We start from the raw sequence: 21,839 nt of genomic DNA on the forward strand, positions 1-21,839 counted from the left end.
AAAAAAAATGTGCTGTTGGAACACATCCACTCTCTCTGGTGAGGAGCGGAAAATAAGTGTATGTGCAGGAGTCCTGAGTGTGGGCTTCAGGGTCAGACAGACCTGGGTTCAAATCCCTGCTCTGTCACTTATTAGAGGCGCGTCCTTGCCAAGTTGCTTTCCTCCATCGTGCCTCAGTTTTCTATAAAGTGGGGATCATAATGGTGCCTCCTGCTAACCCAGATCTCAATCTCGGCACTATTGACGTTTTGGGCTGGATAACTCTTGATGTAGGGCGCTGTCCTGTACACAGAAGGAAGGTTAGCAGCATCCCTGGCCTCTCCCACTTGATACCAGTAGCACCCTCTCCCTCAGTTGTGACAATCCAAAATGTCTCCAGACATTGCCAAATGTCCCCTGTGGAAGGAGTATAAGGTCACCAAGAACCTCAGCACTAACCCTTTGGATAAGTTAAAAAACTCTCTCATTCATACTTTGTAAGTTTTTCGTAAATTAATTTATGCAAATTGCTTAGCTCATGCAGACACTTGGACAGCATAAAAAGGACATTGGATTTTATATTAATATCTCAATTATATGTAGTGATCATAGGGAAAGAAAGACATACAGTAGGAAAAGAATATATTAGAAAGAATAAGCAGACCCCAGAGAGTTTCTCACATTACAGAAGGCCAATGCTTGAAAGGACTTTAGAGGTTATTTTTAATAATACAGATGAGGAAACCAAAGCCAAGAGGTCAAGTGTTAGGCCAAATTCATTAAGAAAGAAAGTGATAGAAACCAGACAAAATACAGACCACTGAACTGGTCCTCTACACCATATTGAATACTATGCAGCACACTGGCTTCTGTGTCTTTATGATTGGAGACTAGCTCATTCATTTTCTGGGAGAATAAGATGAGAATATCAAAGAAGTGGCATAATACACATGCTCCCTTCTCCTTTCTGTCCAGGGAAAATGCGGGGAAAGAGGACAGCAACTTTTACAGAGAAGTTAGCCTATTTTTTGAACCAGGAATTGGCCAACTCACCGTTTGCTTTCAGCCATTTTTTGGAATGGAGGTAACTCTCCAACATCCTTTCATTGAACAGCATGTATCCCATCGGCTCAGAAATGATCACATCTACTGCCTCAGGAAGTGAGATTTCTTCAATTTTCCCTGGCAAAACAATGATCTTGTCTGAAAGCTGGTTATCTTTGACTAGCATCTGAAAAAGATAAAATCGGGTACCAGTACTATTGTTATACAACATCTTATGAAAAGTAAGTTTTAAAGGTTAGGGGTTGACAGTGTGATAGGGACCAGAGGGAAGTGACATATTTGTTTCTATAAACACTTTAAAAATATTTTTCTATTGCACTAATATTTCATGCTTACCATAGATAAATTAGAAGATATAGATGTGAAGCAAATAAGAACATCTACAATTATACAAATAATATCTATTAATAGTTCGATGTATACCCTCCAGACTCTTTATACTAACATACACTTAGCTCTGTGTGTGTGTGTGGTCTGTGTGTGTGCACAGGTACTTTGGGAAGGATTGTTTTTTATAATGGTTTCAGCTTATTTCCTATTGTTCTACCTGCAATAAAAATGCCAAAGAGCTCTGTAAAATAATCTTGCACAAATTAATGATCCTGATCCTTATTAAATTATCCCTTGATCTTTTGATTCCAAAAATAAATAATACCATGTTGATTAACCTTTCTTTAGAAGTACATTTTATAGTTATGTACTCATTTTTCTTTGATGTTCTCTGTCTCCTATTTAATAACTTTGAACTCTCTTAAAAGAGGGAACTTGAAGAGAAATATATTTATTATATTTCTAATATATTTCTTCTTAATGCCAAATATGACAAGGTGATTGCATTTTTACATTTATGTCTTTCTACTGCCTGAAAAAAATATTTCCTAATAAACATCTTATATGCACCAGCATAAATATATACAGCACATTCCTTTTCAAGCTGTGGTTCCCTGGGACTCTTAGATCTCTGCTCATTGTATTTATTCATAGTCAGAGACTTTCCATTTTGTGTTTGCATAACTTGATTCCTTTCCTCATTCTAAACGCATTATACCATGTATTTGTCATGATTCAGTTGCACCTTCTTGATCTCGGATCATTCCCTCACATGGCGAGGGTATCTTTCATCTTGAATCCTATCTTGTAGGATTCTGCTCACCCACATGTGCCCTATCCTCTTATTAAATGTCTTTTCTACTTATACTTTTTTAAAAAAAGAAATCACGTAATCTCCAGTCTAAGGAAAAACAATGAAGAAAATTTTTATTTGAATGTGTCATCCATTGTCACCATTCCTCCACGTACAACACTCTTGGATTTCCATTCTATCATCATTCCATACATGGAGTCAAGTTCATGGGGTTCTGTGGAGAAAGGCTTAAAGCTTTCAGTGCCCTGCTTTTCTCTGTACATTCTCTTCTCAGGAGAGTCCATTCAGCTGCACAGCTCTAACTATAGCTCCATTGTGGACAACTGTCCGAACAATCTCTAGCTTCGCTCTCTCATCTGAGCTCTAGCCATCACCTGGACATTTCCACCAATGTGCTTTGTCAGCTCCTCAATAACAGCAAGTAAAGAGTTAACCTCAGCTGCTTCTTCAAAACCAACCACTCCCCTAAGTTTCCTTAAAGTCTTTATGTAATCTTGTATTTCTTTGATTCTGTTTTGGTCACTAATACCATAATCCTCAATATCCTGGAGGCATATGTAGCTGCTTCTCAGAAACAATTAGTTACTATGTTTTCTTATTTCTACCTTTCATATATGCCTCATTTCCTCCTTTTCCTTTCTGCCTGCATCAACTTGTCCAGTTCCAAATAGCTTCAAATCTGGAATTTAAAAATAGCATGTATAGTGGCCAGCCCTGTGGCTGAGTGGTTAAGTTCATGTGCTCCACTTTGGTGGACCAGGGTTTTGCCAGTTTGGATCCTGGGCACAGACCCAGCACCACTCATCAGGCCATGCTGAGGCGGCGTCCCACATAGCACAACCAGAAGGACCTACAACTAGAATATACAACTATGTCCTGGGGGTTTTGGGGAGAAGAAGAAGAAGAAGAGGGAAAAAAAAAGGAATATTGGCAACAGATGTTAGCTCAGGTGCCAATCTTTAAAAAAAAAAAGCACTTATATAATGAAAATAATAATAGTAGTGCCTACTTCATAGGCCTGCTTGAGGCTAAATCAAGATAACCCATGTTAGAGGTTATATAAGTATTAAAATTATTATTACTGTCATATTTGTTTTTTAAAAGATTGGCAGCTGAGCTAACAACTGTTGCCAATCTCTTTTTTTTCCTGCTTTTTCTCCCCAAATCCCCCCAGTATATAGTTGTATATATTTTAGTTGTGGGCCCTCTAGTTATAGTACATGGGACGCTGCCTCAATGTGGCCTGATGAGTGGTCCCATGTCCGCACTTAGGATCTGAACCGGTGAAACCCTGGGCTGCTGCAGCGGAGTGTGCGAACTTAACCACTCGGCCACGGGGCCGGCCCTGTCATATTATTTTAATTAAAGAATAGTGTTTATTAAAAAAGAGAAACACAGGGGCCGGCCCCGTGGCCGAGTGGTTGGGTTTGTGTGCTCCACTTTGGAGGCCCAGGGTTTCGCCAGTTTAGATCCTGGGTGTGGACCAGACAGACCACTCATCAAGCCACGCTGAGGTGGCATCCCACAGAGCAGAGCCAGAAGGACCTGCAACTAGAATATACAACTATGTGCTGGGGCACTGTGGGGAGAAGAAGGAAAACAAAAGAAAGAAAAAAGAAAAAAAATGAGAAATGCAGATGAGTAAAAACATGAAAATAAGAATCACTTGTATTCCCATCATCCAGATATAGGCAGGGTATGTTTCCTAGCAGACATTTGAGTGTATCTCTGTTTACAAAAATACATAATATTCTGTAACATGTTATAATTTATTTTCACGTAATATGTTTTAGATCAGTTTTCTGAATGTTTTCTGAGTACATCATGGCACACATAAAAAAAATAACATACAATAATTGTATGGCACACTAGGGGGAAAAGGAAAGGCTTCCTGCAGTTACAGATATTGAACTGGGGGCTGAGACCACATGAGACCCTGATCAGCTCCCATGGGGGCGAAGGGCATCAAAGCTCAGTCCCTGGCATACTTGCTGGAAAGCTCTGTTTTAGACATCTTTCCATGAACGGTTATGGAACATAATTTTTATTGGCTTTATAGTATTTCACAGATGTACCCTGATTAATTTAACCAACCCCATGTTATTGAACATTCACGCTATATCAAATTTTCATTACTACAATAGTGTCTTGATAAATAAAAACACAATTAGATCTGGGGACATACTTCCCACTACTTCCTTCCAAGTTAAAGGGTATGGGACTTTTAAGGGTTTCTGATCCACACTGCTCCATTACCTTCCAGAAAGGTGATTCCATTTTTAAATTTCAAGCCCTTCCGAAATTCTGCTTATAGGGTGTGAGGTTGTCGCCACAACCTCAGTGTATAAAATTGCCTCATCACCTTGGACCAGGATGTTGGAAGGGAGATTTTCTGTCTAAGTTTTAATGGAGGGACCAATATGATAGGATATCCTAATAAATGTGATATATACTCTATTTGGAGAATTTACAGAGAACCATCCTAGACTCTTGAACACTCAGGAAGATCAGAGATATAATAAGGCTTCAGAGAGAGGATTTTATGAGCTGTCAGAAGGGCAATTTTGAGCTCACAGGAAGGAATTTTGAGTCTCATTATTCTCATTGGTAAAGAAGGACATATTACATACATGGTAGTGAGAAAACAGGCCTGCCTGCGGGTCACTGCATCTTGTGACTTCATTTATTTTTGAGCAGATTCAAAGAATACTAGATCAGGAATCTGAACATATGGATTCTAGTCCCGCCTTTACCACCAAAGGGCTATGTGACCTTGGAGAAGTCACTTAAACCCTCTAAATTTCAGTTTCCCTCCTTGCACAGAGTTTTAAACCAGAGTTGTTCTAACGCTCCTTCTAGATCTAACACTTTATGATTAGAAGGCAGCAAATATTTCCCCAAGTATGTCCCAAAAACCCAGGAACATAAAGGCTCCATGATCAAATAGTTTTGGAACTTCTTTATAATATATATCCCTCTTACAAATTCACAGAGTCCATTAGCATATTAATGGCTTTGAGGAATCCTGCAGAAAAGAAAACTGTTTGGCTTGGTTAAATCAAAGACATTCAAACTTATTTGAATACTTGGCAGGTTTGTTTTTTCACTGAACATTTATTTATCTCCCACAGATCAATCTTTGGGAAACAACAAAAATAGTTATTTGATAATCCTAGGTTTGAATACAATTCCTTGACAAAGATATTTGAAAATAGGATGTAAACTCAACCAATAATAGCTCTAAGACACAAGAGCAGCTAATTCCAGATGTAAGACACACTCCACTCTTTGAGTCAGTCTTGCTGCTTTCCTTCATCTTCGGTCTACAACATTCTCAGTACAGATAATTAATTCTATGCTAGCCTGACACATCACGTACCATTCTTCCAAAACTGAAACTCAGTAGAACTATCCCTTTCTGGAAAAAATGAATTTTAGTATGTCCCTCCGAGTGCTGGGAAAGGACCCTCACCCAGAGGAAGGCTCCGCCATCCGCCATATTCATTGCTGCACACGTTTTCCCTGCGTGACTTGGTCCTTCTTTAAGAGTTCAGGATAGAAGGAGATTCCAAATAAAAACTCTTCTCTCCAGATACCATAAAGGTACAGGTAAACCCACATCATATCCTTGTTTCAATCCTGCTTCCTTGTTATTACACTGGGTTTCAAAAGCCTGTGTCAATTGTCTGTCACTTGTATCAGTTACTTAAAATACACACACGCTCAGGTGGCAGAGGTAGAATTCATCCTTTTAGTATCACAGTAACTTCCAAGATAGATCAGGTGCACTGCCTGGTACATAATTTCATCTGGGACGCTGCTGTTCTTCTCTCATTTGGGAGGTTTTTCAATATGTGTTGTTTATTTATGCCTGTTCAGTTTGGAAGCTGAACTAATTAAGACTAATTAGTCTTAGGAGCTATAATACACAACACAGCACTTCGTTATATCTGTCTCAAAGCAGTGGCAAGAGCAAGAGTTTGGGAGGTGAAAGACTTGGGTGCTAGTCTTGGATCCTCCACTTACTAGCCATAAGAATGTGGCCAAGACACATAATTTCTTGGAAGTCCATTTCTTCATTTACACAATGAGAATAATAATAGTACCTATTCCTCAGTGTTATTTCAAGGATAAAATCAAATGAGAAAATACAAAGGAATATATAAGTCAAAGAGAACATAGATTAAATAGAACAAGAATTTAAAGACAAGATGAGAAAGCAACAGAACTGAGATTAAAAGGGAGATTTCAGTCCCAAGGCAACAAATCAAGGAGCAATGCAGCATAATTACAGAATAATACATAACCAATACCCAGGGACAGAAGATATTATATTCAAATTACACATAACCATTTGAAAAACCATTTGGCATTATTCAGTAAAGCTGAAGATGTACTTATTCAGTAACTTAGAAATATCACCCCCCTAGAAATAAACACTCTAGAGACATTCTTGAACATGGGTACAAGACAACCTGCATTAAAAATTTCATAGTAATATTAGCAGTCATAAAATAAAATTTTCCAATAAACCAGAAGTAATATTGATGGGGAAATGAATGAATAAAAGGTGGTGTAGCCACACTATGAATACTCTTTAGCAATGAGAAAGAAAGAGCAAGAGGTACATGTGCTAACATAAATTAATTTCATAAGCAGAATTTTAATGCAGGAAAAAAGCAGATTGCTGAAGAATAGATAGTACGATTCCTTTTATTAAAAAGGTCAAATCTATTCAAAAGTAAACAGTATTGATTAGGATGTGCTAAGTTGTTTTTTTAAACTCTTTACCGTAAACTTAAAACTCAAGATGTTGGGTAACTTTGGGGAGTGAAGGGAGGGCATGGAATCCGTGAGAAGCATATAGGAATGTTAATACATAGCTATATTATTCTAGTTCTTAAACTGGGTTGTGGGGATATATGCGTTTATTTGGTTAATATTCTTTATATCCTATAGTTACACTCATCTCTACTTATGTATGCATGAAATATTTTATAATAGGACATTTTAAATTATACTATTAATAGAAAAGCTTGAGATAAGAATAATGAACACAGATTAAAAAAGAAACTGATTTCTGCCATCAGAAAGAAGCTACTAGACGTGGAAGACAGATTAAAACACAGTAGCATAAAAGTAATTAATGTCTCAGAAGGATAGAAAAATGAAATGGAAAAATCACTCCAAGCTTTATTAAAAGGAAGCTGCTCTGAAATAAAAAACTGAGTCTGTTAACAGAAAAAATACATAGCAGTTGCATGAAAATTTCATACGGTAATAGTAACATGGAAATATATTTTGCTCAAGATTCTGGATTTCAAGAAAAAAAGAATGAATTCCTTGAGCACACAGGAAGAAAAATAAATCACCTTGAAAGCGAAAGAAAATCAGGCTGGCCTTAGGCTCCTCGATAGTCACATTCATTTTAGGAAGGCAATGAGACAACATCTACAAAATTTAGAAGACAAAAAATGTGACCAAAAGAAGATTAAACCCAGAAAAGGTGCTATCCACATTTTCAACATGAAAGAACTCAGGGTAAACAGTCCACAGAAGCCCTTCTTCAAAAAAGAAAAAAAGAAATCCACATAATTACGAGACGAATTAAATAAAGAATTTGGTAATAAAGAAGCTATAAGAAAAAGACTAATGGCTAGAAATGAATCCATTTAATTAAAGAACAGATACTAAACAATTGTATAAATTTTGGTTATATTTCAATGAGAATTAAATCACACTTTGACAATATAAAACAATATATAACTAACAAAAGGGAAAAGAGGAAGGAGGAGCTATGAGAGTGTTGATGACTTCTTTTCTTTCAAAGGAAGGAGTAAAATTTTATCATGAGGTTAAAAAAATTTCTAATTTCTCAATGATTCCATAACTGTAGAGGAATCCTTTAGGAAGCAATTTCTCTTTGGGTGAAGAAATGCTTCTTTAAAGTTAAGCAATTTCTCTTCTTTGATTTCAATTTCTTTTCCTTCTGTTAAATTCAGTAAAATTTGATTTAACACTTTTTATTTAAAACGCTGTAGGGACCGGCCCGGTGGTACAGTGGTTAAGTTCACATGCTCTGCTTCGGTGGCCCAGGGTTCCCCGGTTCAGATCCCAGGTGTGGATCTACACACCGCTCATCAAGCCATGCTGTGGCAGGCGTCCCACATCTAAAGTAGACGAAGATGGGCATGGATGTTAGCTCAGGGCCAGTCTTCCTCAGCAAAAAGAGGAGGATTGGCAGTGGATGTTAGCTCAGGGCTAATCTTCCTCAAAAAATGAAAAGAAAAAAAAATACTGAAGATCACACAATTTCATTTTCCTAAAAGTATTTCTCTCTAGCCATTCTCGTCTTTGTATATTCACATAGGAAAATGTCTGCAATGCTGCTTACCCAATATTAATGATGATTATTATGAGTGGTTTAAAATTTTTTTCCTTTGCGAAGTTTCTGAATTGCTTTATTATAAGGCACTATTTTCATAAAAAGAGCAAAGTGACTTTCTTTAAAGAAACTATGAGTAAAAGCAGAGATCTAAGCAAATATATCTGCCTCCTCTCTTTTCTGAGATTCCACAAAAATACAGGAAATGACATAAATCAGAAGGAAACCTTAACATGCACCTACATTAAAAAGAACTAGCAAGGGAGGAGAAGGTTTGAGGGAATTCTAGAAGACAGAAAGCAGATGAGATTGGATTGATGGAGAAAACAGAGTACATTATTCTGAACCCCTAAATGTCAGAGCTGAGGAAGTTTTCCTGGAAGGTCATTTAGGAGGAAATATCCTAACTTTGAGTCAGCAAATGCCAAGAGGAGAAGCAGCCTACAGGGTTATCATCTCAGCTAGTATGTCCTCCAGCCTTAGCTATATGGACTCAATGAGGCTGACATCACTGGGTTTTGTCCCCAGCTAAAGCTCTTAGCACTGCTTTCTATGATATGACTTACAAGGAATCTTAGTGTGGCTATTGAGGCCAGAAAGAAAGACAGAGCAGAGCTTAGGGTAAATTTAGATTCTAATTTCATACTCTGAGAGGAGAAAACTATGAGGTAGTATCACCCAAAGTTCCATTCCTGAGGACAAAACATTTTTTTTTTGGTGAGGAAGATTGGACCTGAGCTAATATCCATGCCAATCTTCCTCCACTTTTGTATGTGGGTCACTGCTACAGCATGGCTGACAAGTGGTGTAGGTCTGCACCTGGGATCTGGACCTGCAAACCCAGGCTGAAGCAGAGTGCACCGAACTTAACCACTATGCCACGGGGCCAGCCCCAACAAAACTTTTATTTCATCAGTGTTGCAGGCCCCTAGGCTACTAGTGAGCTACACATCCATGTACACATCCAGGGAAGCTTACCTGTCACACATCTTCCCCACTTAGGCAAAGGCTTTGGTTTGCTCTCCCTACATAAAAATTATAAAATTATAAAAATTTATAGCTCTCCCTAGATATAAAATTAAGAATATGATTACCAGAAAATAATTCAAGTGGTGAATAGCCACAGCTTCAGACCAAGATACTGATCTGTAAAATAAATCTGAGGAAATCTGAGAATGAAGAGCAAACTCAAAGAGATGGAAACCATAAAAGAATAGACAAGTTGCTATAGACATAACACTTAAATAAATAATGGGTAAAAAAACCCCAGAACTCAAGAAAGATATTAGTCTTCAGATTGAAAGAGTCTACTGAGTATGAAGGAGGGTGGATAGTTTAAAAAACTAGTCCACATCTAAATACATCACGGCAAAATCTGACAATCCTAGGAATAAAGAGAAAGATCCCCAAAGCTTTCAAAGTTAAACAAAAGTCACGTTAGCCTCAAATGATCAAGAATTACACCAACACGAGAATTCTCACCAGCAACCAGGACATTAGCAGCTAGTGAATTAAGTTCTGAGAAAAAATGCCTTTCGAGCCTAGAATTTTATACCCAGCCCCAAATCCAAAAAGTATGAGGGAAGAGAAAACACTTTCAGACATAAAAAGCCACAAAGGATTTTCGATCGTGTGTTACAAATGAAAAAACACAAGGAATCAGTCAAGAGGGAAAAATAAAAGGGAAAGGATAACGAAGACACAAGAAACAGTGGTGACCCGAGTATAAATCAGACAAAGTGAAGAAATCTGAAAAGAAACAGTTTACCCATTTTTGATATATAGAATGTTCTTCTTGGAGTTGCAAGAGTTGAGAGACAGATTACATTTCCTTTTTTCTGGGTCCAATGAAACAACATGGTTCCATAGTAAAAGATATTTCTAAGATCATTATATTTAACATGCTTTTGGGGGGGAATTAAATTTTCAGAAGCAACCTACAGACAAAGCATTAAAGACTTTGTGAGGTATTCTAAACTTTGACAATCTAGAAATAATATAAACAAACAAAATTGGGAGTTGAACCAGAATAAGAAAGTTCTTCCTTTTTTTTATTGGGAGCCAACGGTATACCCCATGTAGGTAATTCAGGAAACAAAAATGTGTGTACTATGATATAAAGTTATCACGGTAATCAGCTAAAGAAATTAAATAACAGAAGTTCAGAGTAGTTCACCCTGGGAAATGTGATCAGGCACGAATGGGAGATGACCACTTTTTATTTTACACCTTCCTGTACCGTAAAATTCTCCTTCATCATGTACAGATATTATTTTAAGAGAAAAAAACGTCAGTGAGCAGTCCCTCAAACAGCAGGATACCTAATCAATCATTCTTTTATTCTCTCTTTTCAACCCCATTCCTTAATGGGCAATTCTGAATATCTGTCTCAACATTTAAAAAAGCAATATTAACCTTACTGTTAAAAAATTCAGTGGCTTTAGTTTACTTAAATGATATTTAAGCTCAAGTTCTTTGCTAACTACTTGTTCTGACCCCATCATTTTATGACTCAGGAAACTGGGTCCTACGGAGGTCATTGTCCAACCCAAGGACATGCCACAAGGCAGTGGTGGACTTAGAGGAAAGTGATATATTTATCAATGTGGGTCAAAAAGTTTAGTTTGTACTATTATTGGAGACAGGAGCACGCACTTGGCTCCTCTCTGAGAAGGGTCTGAAGAGGAAGCACCTGTGATTACTGTCGTTCTCCCTTTTTCCTTTCCCTCTTTCAGCATTGCCTCTTCTGTAACCCAGGTGAATGCTGAGCGCTGCATATGACCCCTCTAGGGCCACTGGTGCTTAATTATCAGTGTGCAGAAAACAGCACCCACTGAAAACTGCTGCCAAGAAAGAGTAAACAGGCCCCCGGAAAAAACCAGTCAGAGACATGAGGACAAAAAATCTTTGCAAACAGGAACTAGTTGGCAGGGCAATGAGGACAACATGCGGAGAGAGAAAGACAGAGAATGACAGGTGAGGGAGACAGACGCAGAAGGAAGGGGAAAAGAGGCAAAAAACGGGACTTTTTTTCCTTGTTTCTCTTTGGGGTGACTTAAGGGCAGAGTTTGAGGAGTCTAGAAGTTTCTCTGTACCGAGTGATTAGACACCTCTTTATCACTGCAGAATCTCCAAAGGTGACAGAAGGGAGTCACATGAAGCTTTTATAAGGAAAATGCTGCCAATCCTATAGTTTGGCTGCCAACAAAAAAACCACACTGACAACTTTAATACACTGTCGTTTCTCTCTGATGATGTTCCAGGACGCTTGTCAACTGGGGAAGAAGAATATCAAGGAGGCAGACAGCTGTCTAGGCTGGGAAAGTGTCCTTTGACCAAGTTATAAAGTATGCACTAAGAAATATGTAATATCTATACAAGCAATCCACAGAGTGGTGGGTGTGTGTGTATGTGGGGGGAGGGTTGCACCTTTGTACATCCTATTAGTCAGCTTGTTTGGCCTCTCCTGGAAGGTGTCTTCCCCCTGTAGACTGTAAGTATCTGACAGCAGGTGCCATGTATACTTTGCTCATCTAGCAGAGTATCTGGCACATCGAAAGAATCCAATAAGTATTTGTTTATTAGCTCACCAAAGGTGATATGACAGCCCTTGGAATTCAGTTTCCATCGTAGTTTGGAAAGTTATTACCAAGAGACTGGGACAGTTCAAGGAGAAAAGATGATTCTTTGCCCTTCCCTCTCTCTATGCTGGTCCTCTGGCAGCAGGTAAATGGAAGGTAAAAGGAATTTGGGGGATATCCTTTCTCTCTCTAAATGCTGGCATGTCTGGCAATGGGGAGAGGGTAGCTTAGGTGTGTCAGGAAAAAATTTTAAACTGTGAGACGTTAGCATGGACACAAAGGTTACTGAGAGTCCTGTCCGGCATACCCTTCCAGGTTATCTGCACGTTTCAGTGTCTTAGAGCTATTTTATGACTCTGTAAGAAAAACTGATAATAATGCAAGTAATTCTTGTCCTTAGAAATGCAAATGAATTGTATCCGGTAGATTATGGCTCTGTGGATACACCTGTCTTGCACCTACTTGTAAATTCTTTTCAGCATTCCTCATTGCCTATATACTTGCGGTTCTTTGAATTTTCCTTTGAACAGGTTTGACATCTTACTGGTTCAGCCATTAATAAGTGAAATAAAATATTTGACACATGTTCATTTAATATATGTATGAGTCATGACCTTACCTTTTTTTAAAAAAAAAATTATCTTTTAGCATTTTAATATACGATTCTTCACTTTACCTCTGGGACTTAATTAATTCTGTTACCTCTTCATGACATTTTCCCTCTTCCTTTTTCGGTCTCTCGCAGGTGAGATGTAGTATAGCAAACTAGTGAAGCTTGCTTCTGAGAAAGTAGACCTGAGTTCCAGTCTCTGCTTCTCCACCTCCTAATGATGTTGGTCAAATTAATTAATTTCAAGCCTCAGTTTCCATATATGTAGAATAAGAATGATATTAGCAGTACTTCAAGGATTGCTCTGAGACCTAATGAGATAATGCATGGAAGTGATTATACATGGCTCGGCAAAGAGCAAGTGCACAATTGATGCTAGCTATTATTCCTTCTGCTTTTCCCTATGGTGGCTGAGCCAGGCGGTTAGTGATGAGTTTCCAGTACGAGTGGGAGTGTGGATGTAGACATTGGTCAGGTCACCAGGCAGCAATTCTCCTTGACCATAGGTTTTCCTTTCTTCTCTTTCCCCAGAAAGCCCCAAATAATTTATACTTTGTGTGGCAACTGCTGGTTGCCTATCCAAATCTATTCTTGCCTTTTATCTTACTAATAATATGCCTATATTACTGGGGGCAACAATGTACCAACTAAAATACTATATTTCCCAGCCTCTCTTGCAGATAAGTGTGGCTAAGTTCTGACCTATGAGATGTAAGCATGAATTGTCGGGAGGGACTTCCAGGAAGATTCCTTAAAAGGGGGAGAAAAAGCTTTAAAAAGCCATTTTTGATTCTTAGCCTTATCCATCCCGTTGCTTAGAAAACGGATTTCTTGGCCCAAGCTCCAGCAGCCATCTTGGACATTGAGGTGACTTTCAGAAGATAAGCCATATACGAGGATAGAGGATAGTATAGCAGGAAGAGGCAAGGATCCTGGGGCTCTACAAATTTTGTGGAGCTGCCGCCTTGCCTTAGGTTCCCTCCATCAGACTTATTTTACATGAGAAAAGAAAGTTCTTGGGTGTTTAAGTCAGTGTTATTTTGGGTTTTCTGTTGCACTGAGATAAACTAACAGATAAATGTTGGGTGTCTTGCTCAGCTCAAGGGGCCTCTTAACCATGACAGTCATTACAGAACCATGTGTTTTGAAAGCTCAGATCAATGTCTACCCTTTTGTCATTTCTAGTTGGGTTACTTGTGGACTCCAAGGGAGCATGTGGTAGGAGAGGCCTTGTGTGGAAGGGTGAAGAATCTCCTCTAATGTCTGCACCTCCCTTTATATGAATGAGTAAATTTCCCCATTGGGGAGTTTTTTCCATGAATGAGCGATCTTCAGGGTGTAGAGAGCTGTGAGTCTCCAGGGTAATTATGGGCTTTAGTAGAATGTTAAATAGTAGTTTATGAATAAAAAATTAAATTTTGATTTGTCTCCTCTGGGTAGATATATCAACAGTATGTAGTTATATTATACAACTATAGTTATAGTTAGGTTATATGAGTATTTATTTATATGATTATATTTTGGTGACTTTGCTTTTGGTAAAATGAATGGTAACATTAGAACTTCACCTCTCACAAAGTACGTCCCATTTATTATCTCACATTTACTCCACAACACTGTATAAGTAGATAATCATTTTATCTACTGAAATTCAAAATGAATCAATAATTCTATCAAGGTTACTGTTTCTTTATAGCAATTTGTCACTAGAAAAACTCTTGACTGAACTGAGGTTTTAATAGCAAAAGTGATCTTAAAATTTATACCAAAGGACTATTTGAAGTTAGAGCTTTCAATATATATAAATGACGGACAAATTATACGCTTGATTTTGCTGATTTAGAAGTTATAAAAATAATACCAGTGAACTGGTTACAGGCCAAAATAAACCAAGGAGCTCTGTCGAAAAAAAATTTGTGTGTCTATAAAATAATTCTGATAAAGCAACATTTTAACAATTTAAATATGAAGGAATTGGGGTTATTTGGATTTTATTTTTCACTAAATGTTATGTGAGGATAAAAACTGTCTCATGTTTTACCAAACCTCAAAGCTTTCATCTTCCCCAATGGTTTCTCCTCGAATGTGAAATTCAGCTAATTAGCCCATCCTTGGCTTTCAGAGCAACCAGTGACTTGGGAATGTCTGGAGGCCGGACCTGCCAGCTCCGCAGAGCTGTGAAGAGACAGCAGATGAGTAAATGCAATCGCTCCCCCATAGTGAGGGCTGATAAGATGCATATGTCACAAAAACTTAGCCAAGGCATTCTGAATTTTCTTTTCTCCAGGTCTTTCTTAAGAAGAAGAATATTAGTCTAAAAAAGCTGCTCATGAAAAAAAAATCACATTTCTGAAAGGTCCAGCAAACAGCATTATGAATGAGTGGGAAACTTTATGACAACCAAACACAGATCTAAAGAAGTGTTGGCTCATGCAGAACTCCATTGTGAAGTGAATGTAATTAGAGACTTCTAGAATAAACACACTGGGGGCAGAAGGGCTCAAATAAGACACTAGGTCTGAATAAAACCACATTTACTCAACTCTTAAAAATCACTGACTTAGAATCTGGGTCTTGACATGCGCTCTCCCTCTTTCTCCACACCACCTCCCTTGTTACAGGGATTGTTCACTGCGATTGGAGGTTTCAGAACTTCTTTCACAGCCACATTCCCTCTTGCTTCAGAGAGATACCCAGTCACAATTTGGGCAGAGTGACCCAGATCACTCTACCCTGACAGAGCGTCTTTCTTCCAAGATGATCCCAAACCACACATTGCCTCAGTTAAGCTTGCCAAAGAAAATTTCGTCCCCAGCCATTAGTGCCTTAACTGACTTGTTACCCCTCAAAGTGTTTCAGCAAGCTCCTTCAGCAAGTGACCTGCTGGCGTTTTTCTGGAAGACTCTTGATCTGTTTCTGTCAGTTATCAATGACCTCAGTCTTCCTGCTAAGAAGCCCTGAGTTAAAGGTGAAGCCCAGGATTGCTTTTCACTCTTTGTCTTTCCTTTTCTCACTTTCTGTTTTACTCCAAGACTTCACAAAGACACTGTGACGTAATAAGTACTATACATATTTGGTCTCTGTCCCCTAGTTCCTGACACAGAGCTCCTAAAACCCTTGGAATTTCCTGGGTAATAGAAGCATCTTTGGTTCTAATGAGATGACTCGTCTAGACTCTTGGATAGCTTCAGGATGGGGGCTGGTCACCAGAAAGATCAAATCATGATTAGAAGCTTAAAACTTTCAACTCCCCCAACCTCCCCCCATCCCCATCCTCTGCGGAAGGGAGGGGGGCTGGAGATTGAGGTAATTAGCCATCAGGCCAACATGATGAAACCTCCATAAAAGTCCCTAAACTTTGGGGTTCAGAGAGCTTCTGGGTTGGTAAATGTGATGAGGATTTTAGGCTGGTTAATTTTAAAACTTCAGATGAGAAGCAGGCTCCGAGGAGTGGAATTTGCTTGCCCTTTGATCAGAGACAGTTGCATTTGTGAAGGAAATCTCCATGCCTCCCTCTCTGCCCCAGGAGGAAGGGGGGATGGCCTTATCTCTGGAAACTCTTAATGGGGAAGGCAAGAACTTAAGTTGTTTACTGTCTGGCAACCTCATGTAACTGACCTCCCACCCCAAAATCCTCCTTTGTCTTTAACTGAAGATAATATTTGAGTGGTGACTTCTGCCATTTACTCAATCCGGTTTGATTCTTTAAAAGTTGTGGGACCTCCCAATGGCCGGACCCTACCGGCACTGGTACCATTTTAACTTTTTTTTTGTCTTGTAAAGAGATAATTCACATACCTACGCCTTAAATTTAGCCTTACTCTCCACCCAACTTTGCAGCAGAAGCAGCAGCAGCAGCTCCTCCCGCCCGTGGGCCCTGTCCCCACGCAGCAGCCTGACTGCCCATGGGTCCTGTCCCCATGCTCGCGCTGACTGCCCATGGGTCTGTCCCATGCTATTCTATTCTCTAAATAAAAGAGCACTACTGCCAGATCTTAAGAGTCTAAGAAATCTTTTTTCGACTCCTCGGCTCACCGACCCCGCATCAAATGCATCCATGTACAGGAGGGTAGTGGACTTCAACCCCATGGAGACAGAAGCTACTGTGCTTGGGAACCTTCTGGACCTCACCCTATGTACCTCTTCATTTGGCTGTTCATCTGTATTCTTTATGATATCCTTTATGATAAACTGATAAGTCTAAGTAGATGTTTCCTTAAGTTTTATGAGCTGTTCTAGCAAATTATCAGAACTGAATGTTTTGTGGAGGCCCTGAGCCAAGATGGACAGAAGTGTAGGTACCCTGGGGACCCATCACTTGCAACTGGTGTCAAAAGTGAGGGCAGTCTTGTGGGTCTGAGCCCTTAAACCTGTGGATCTGACACTGACTCTAGGTAGTTAGAGTCAGAATTGAATTAAATTTTATGACACCCATTTGGTGTCCAGACAGTTGGAAAATTGGTTGGTGTAGGGAAAAAAACCCCACACATTTGGTGTCAGAAGTGTTGGAGTAGAAACAGTTTTTCTTTAACGCACATGCACAATGGTGATGAACAGTCTTCAATCTTACATGTGGGCGGGCCAGCCCAGTGGCACAGCAGTTAAAGTTGCACGTTCTGCTTCGGTGGCCTGGGGTTCGCTGGTTCGGATCCAGGGTCCGGACAGGGTACCACTTGCAAGCCATGCTGTGGCAGGAGTCCCACATATAAAGTAGAAGAAGATGGGCATGGATGTTAGCTCAGGACCAGTCTTCCTCAGCAAAAAGAGGAGGATTGGCAGCAGTTAGCTCAGGGCTGATCTTCCTCAAAAAATAAAGAAAAAAAAAATATCTTACATGTGGGGACACTTTGCTGAGCCACTCAGATAATTTCTCAGTATTAAGAAACAGAGTTGACCACATGTGACCCTTGTTTCATATGATTTGCTTGTAAAACAGGCTCAGGGTCTCATTCAAACTTGAGTTCAGTTTGAGACAATGCAATTTAGAAGAGAACAGATTATTTCGAGTGCCTGGACCCAATTCCCATGTGTGTTTGGAGGGGCTTCCCACACAACATCAAGCAACTCTTGGACACCAGCAGGGGGTCTGAAAATTTGAGTCAATTCTGACACTATCTACTGGGAGATAGCATCAGATTCCATGGGTCCGGGGTTCAGTTCTACAAGACTGAATTCCCCCGCCTCTCAAGTCAGATGCCAGTCGCAAGCCTGGGCTGTTCCCTGTGCTTCTGACCCACCAGCTACAGATTGGAGGTTCCCACCACGCCCTCCTTGGGTTCGATTAATTTGCTGGAGCAACTCACAGAACTCAGAGAAACATTTTATTTACTCGATTACTGGTTTATTATAAAAAGACATAACTTAGGAAGAGCTAGATGGAAGAGATACTTAAGGCAAGGTATGGAGAAAGAGTGTGGATCTTCCATGCCCCCTCCGTGGGGCTTGCCACTCTCTCCAATCTCCAGGAGTTCACCAACCTGAAAGCTCTCTGAACCCTTCCTTTTAGGTTCCTAATGGAAGCTTCATTACATGGGCATGATTGTTTAAATCACCGGCCATTAGCAACTGAATTCAGTGTCCAGCCTGCCTCCCTCAGGGGTGGGACTGCAAGTTCCAACCCTCTAATCACTCGGTTGGCTTCCCTGGCAGCCAGTCCTCATCCTTAGGTGCTTTCCAAAAGTCACCTCATTAACTTAACAAAAGACACCTTTACCCCTCTCAAAACTCAGGAAATTCCAAGGGTTTTAGGAGGAGCTCTGCACCAGAAAGGAGGAAGAAGATCAAATATATATTTCTTATTATACATCACAATATCACACAGATATTGGCACTGAACTCAAAGAGAACAATTAAAGTGTGAGTTGTCAGAAACCAGAGTGACTGTAACCATTTAGTCTGAAGTCAGACTCTGGGTCTATAGGTTTATAAAATGTGATGGAGGAAGTGAAAGTAGAGAAGGGACCCCAGAGATCACAGTCATAGTGCAACAACCTCATTGTACAAAAGAGGAAACTGAGACCCAGAGAATAATGTGACTTGTCGATTTCAAGAAACCAACGATCAACCCAGTCAAGGATAGATTCTCTGTCCCCCATGCAAGTATTTTCTCATCCCACTACGTGGCTCCCACAAAGAGAGGACCTCCACTATTGATGGAGTCAGAGGAAGATGTTGTAGGGGAGGAAGACATTTCCTCTTCCCAAATGGGGGTTCGTCTGGCTGGAGAACAAATTAAATTCCCATGAGACAGAATAGCAAGAGAAAATTAAACAAAGCTTTATGAGGAACCATGGCCCAGGGCCTTTCTTCCCAAAGGAAGAAAGGGCACTGAAGAAGTGGGGTGCACATAGTGGTTATATACCCCCAAACAGGGTGTTTCACATGTGATTGAAATGTCTCTCCCACAATAGTCACAAGATTGCCCTGTCAGCCCAGTGCTTGATGGACACAGCAGGTAGTGGTCTGCTATCTCGGTGGGCGTAGCAGGAGGCAAGTCTATCGTCTGGAGCTGGGCGGTCACAGGTGAGCGCAGCAATCAGTTCCTAGCCTAAGGAAAGATGCTTAATCCTTAAAGAAATGCCAAAGTTGGGAGGGGGAGGGAAGTCAGTTACAGGAGGTTACCAGAGAAGCACAATAAAATGCAGATTTAAGTCCTTGCCTTTGGTATTGACTAAGATTTTCTAGAGAGAAGGTCATCTCCTTTCTTCTTCCTGGTACAGAGAGGGAGGCACCTTTTACAGATAGAAATTTACCTTACAAATGTAAACGTGTCCTAACAAAGGGCGAGTTCCATTCCTCAGAGCCTCCTTCCCTGTCCCAGTTGATCAAAAGCAATCAGCCTCAAATAATCCTCATGCCAAAGAGACATATCTTGGGGTGGCCAATTCCAGGTCCCCACAATGTCATTTGCTGTATCAGTCAGGATCCAGACTGTGCCTCATAGATTTGCTGAACGACAACTGCACATCCTTTCCTTGTGCTTGCTTTATTCAGAATAATTCAACCACCTTTTCCATCATTAGCTGCTATGCAGACCGAGCTGAGGAATTCTCATGCTGATTTATTAGTCTCTACTGGGCTGTGTTCCACAGAATTTTCAAGCAAAGGAGAGAAAAGATTTCCATCAGCTAAGAAGTTGTGTGAAGCACAGAGGTTAAAACAACATCTCCCCTGAATAATACATTTAAAAAGTCACCCAAAGCATGTTATTCAATCTGGCACCCAGATTTAAAGATTGCCAGATGGCCTACCCAGGCCTCTGAGGAAGAAATATCACATTGCTCTTCCTTTCTTTTTCTTGCCTTGCACTGATAATACCACAACTGAGCGGAGAACCACAGAACTGGAGCCTTCGATTACACCAATAACTAACGGTAAGATGTTCAGGCTGAATGCTCCCTCTATACCTGGAGCCAAGACAGCATTTGTGGATGTAATATTAAATTCCCTAAGCATTTTTAAGAAAGCAAGAAACCTCAGGAAGAGACCAAGAAAAAGGAGGGGTTTCGAATTCCTCCCAAGGCGAGTTTTTGGGACCCAACTATGCGAAGGGCATGATGAAGCGTAATCTACCAAATGTGCTCTCTTACAAATCCAGATGGACTTTCAATTCCAGCCCCAGGACCACTCTGAATTGTCCCTGCCTCATGTTTGGTTTAATCAATTCAGTTCAAAGATTATGTATCAAGAAGAAAATGTTCTGCTCTATATTGCACTACGTATGATGTGATACCATCATAAATATGAGCAGGCAGAGTCCCCACCCTTGGTAGGTTAGTGAAGGTGATAGACATCTCCACAGCAAAAAATAATAGCTAATGTTGATGCAGGGCTTACTTGTGCCATGCATTATCTTAGGTGCTTTATACATATGAATTCATTTAATCACACAACATCCCTATAAGGTAGGCTATACTTTCATTCTATTTTACTAATGTGGAAACAGAAGCTAGGTGGTTTGCCAGTGGTCACTATTATGGGTTGAATTTGTCTCCTCCAAATTAATACGGTTGAAGTCTTAATCCCTAGTACCTCGGAATGTGACCTTATTTGGAAATAGAATTGTTGCAGATACAATTAGTCATGCTGAAGTCATACCGGAGTAGAGTAAGCCCCTTATCAAATATGGCTGGTCTCCTTATACGAAGGGGATATTTGCACACAGCTATGCAACCAGAGAGAACACCATGGAAGATGAAGGCAGTGATTGGGGTGATGCCAGCAAACCACCAGACACCAGGAGAGAGGCCTGGAACAGATTCTCCCTCACGGCCCTCAGGGGGAACCAACCCTGCTGACACCTTGATCTCGGACTTCCAGCCTCCAGAATTGTGAGACAAGAAATTTGTGTTTAAGCCACCCAGTTTGTGGCACTTTGTTATGGAAGCTCTAGGAAACCGATACACGGGTGGTAAAGGAAAAGGAAAGGGAGACGTTTGTCAGTGCTTCGTCACTATCTCTGAGGCAGCTCTGGCTCCTGGAATGGAGTCAAGATCAAGAGACAGGCCTTTCTGGAGATCAGTTATGGAACAAAGCTCCCTGCCAATTAAGGCTTACTAAGAGATGGATCCCATATTACTGTTCCCTACTCTTGCTATAAAGACTCAATCAGACTCCCCTTCAGGATTGTTGTCACAATAAGGTTGATTCCAGACACCTCAGCCTTTCCCCCAACACAGCCACACGCATTTGTTTTCTCAGAAGGTGTCATTTACCACAGTTAGAGTTCCAGGCCTAAAATGCAATGCTGATGGAGAAGGGGAAATTCAGTAACACGAGCATAACCCAACTGATCAATCAACAAGGGAAAGTGACAATTATTACTTCTTCCCTGTTTTGATTGGAAAAGAAGGGGCATTGGATGCTGGAAGCAGGAGTAGGGTTCACAACAGAGATGGATGCAGCACATGTGTATGAGTGCAAGCGTGTGGGTGTATATGTGTGTGCACGCACGTGTGTGTACTGGGAGATGGCTATAAGAACGGTGCCTGGAGACACAGCAGTCAGATTTTTTAAAATTCTGTCTGGTATTGGCCTTATTTACCTTCAACAGGGGCATTTTGGAAGTATTTTGGT

At 40.1% G+C, this 21,839-nt stretch overlaps 1 protein-coding gene across 2 annotated transcripts in view; it reads right to left on the reverse strand.

The window, feature by feature from the left end:
• LOC103567316 (histone-arginine methyltransferase CARM1-like) overlaps positions 1–21,839 on the reverse strand; it is a 255,692-nt gene that overhangs the window by 40,720 nt on the left and 193,133 nt on the right. For both annotated transcript variants that reach the window (XM_008543957.2, XM_070590673.1), the window contains exon 6: positions 1,033–1,210. In XM_008543957.2, coding sequence (XP_008542179.1) covers positions 1,033–1,210 — 178 coding nt within the window. The remainder of the gene's footprint in view (positions 1–1,032; positions 1,211–21,839) is intronic.

Source organism: Equus przewalskii, chromosome 22, assembly GCF_037783145.1.
Source record: "Equus przewalskii isolate Varuska chromosome 22, EquPr2, whole genome shotgun sequence".
NCBI classification, from domain to species: domain Eukaryota; kingdom Metazoa; phylum Chordata; class Mammalia; order Perissodactyla; family Equidae; genus Equus; species Equus przewalskii.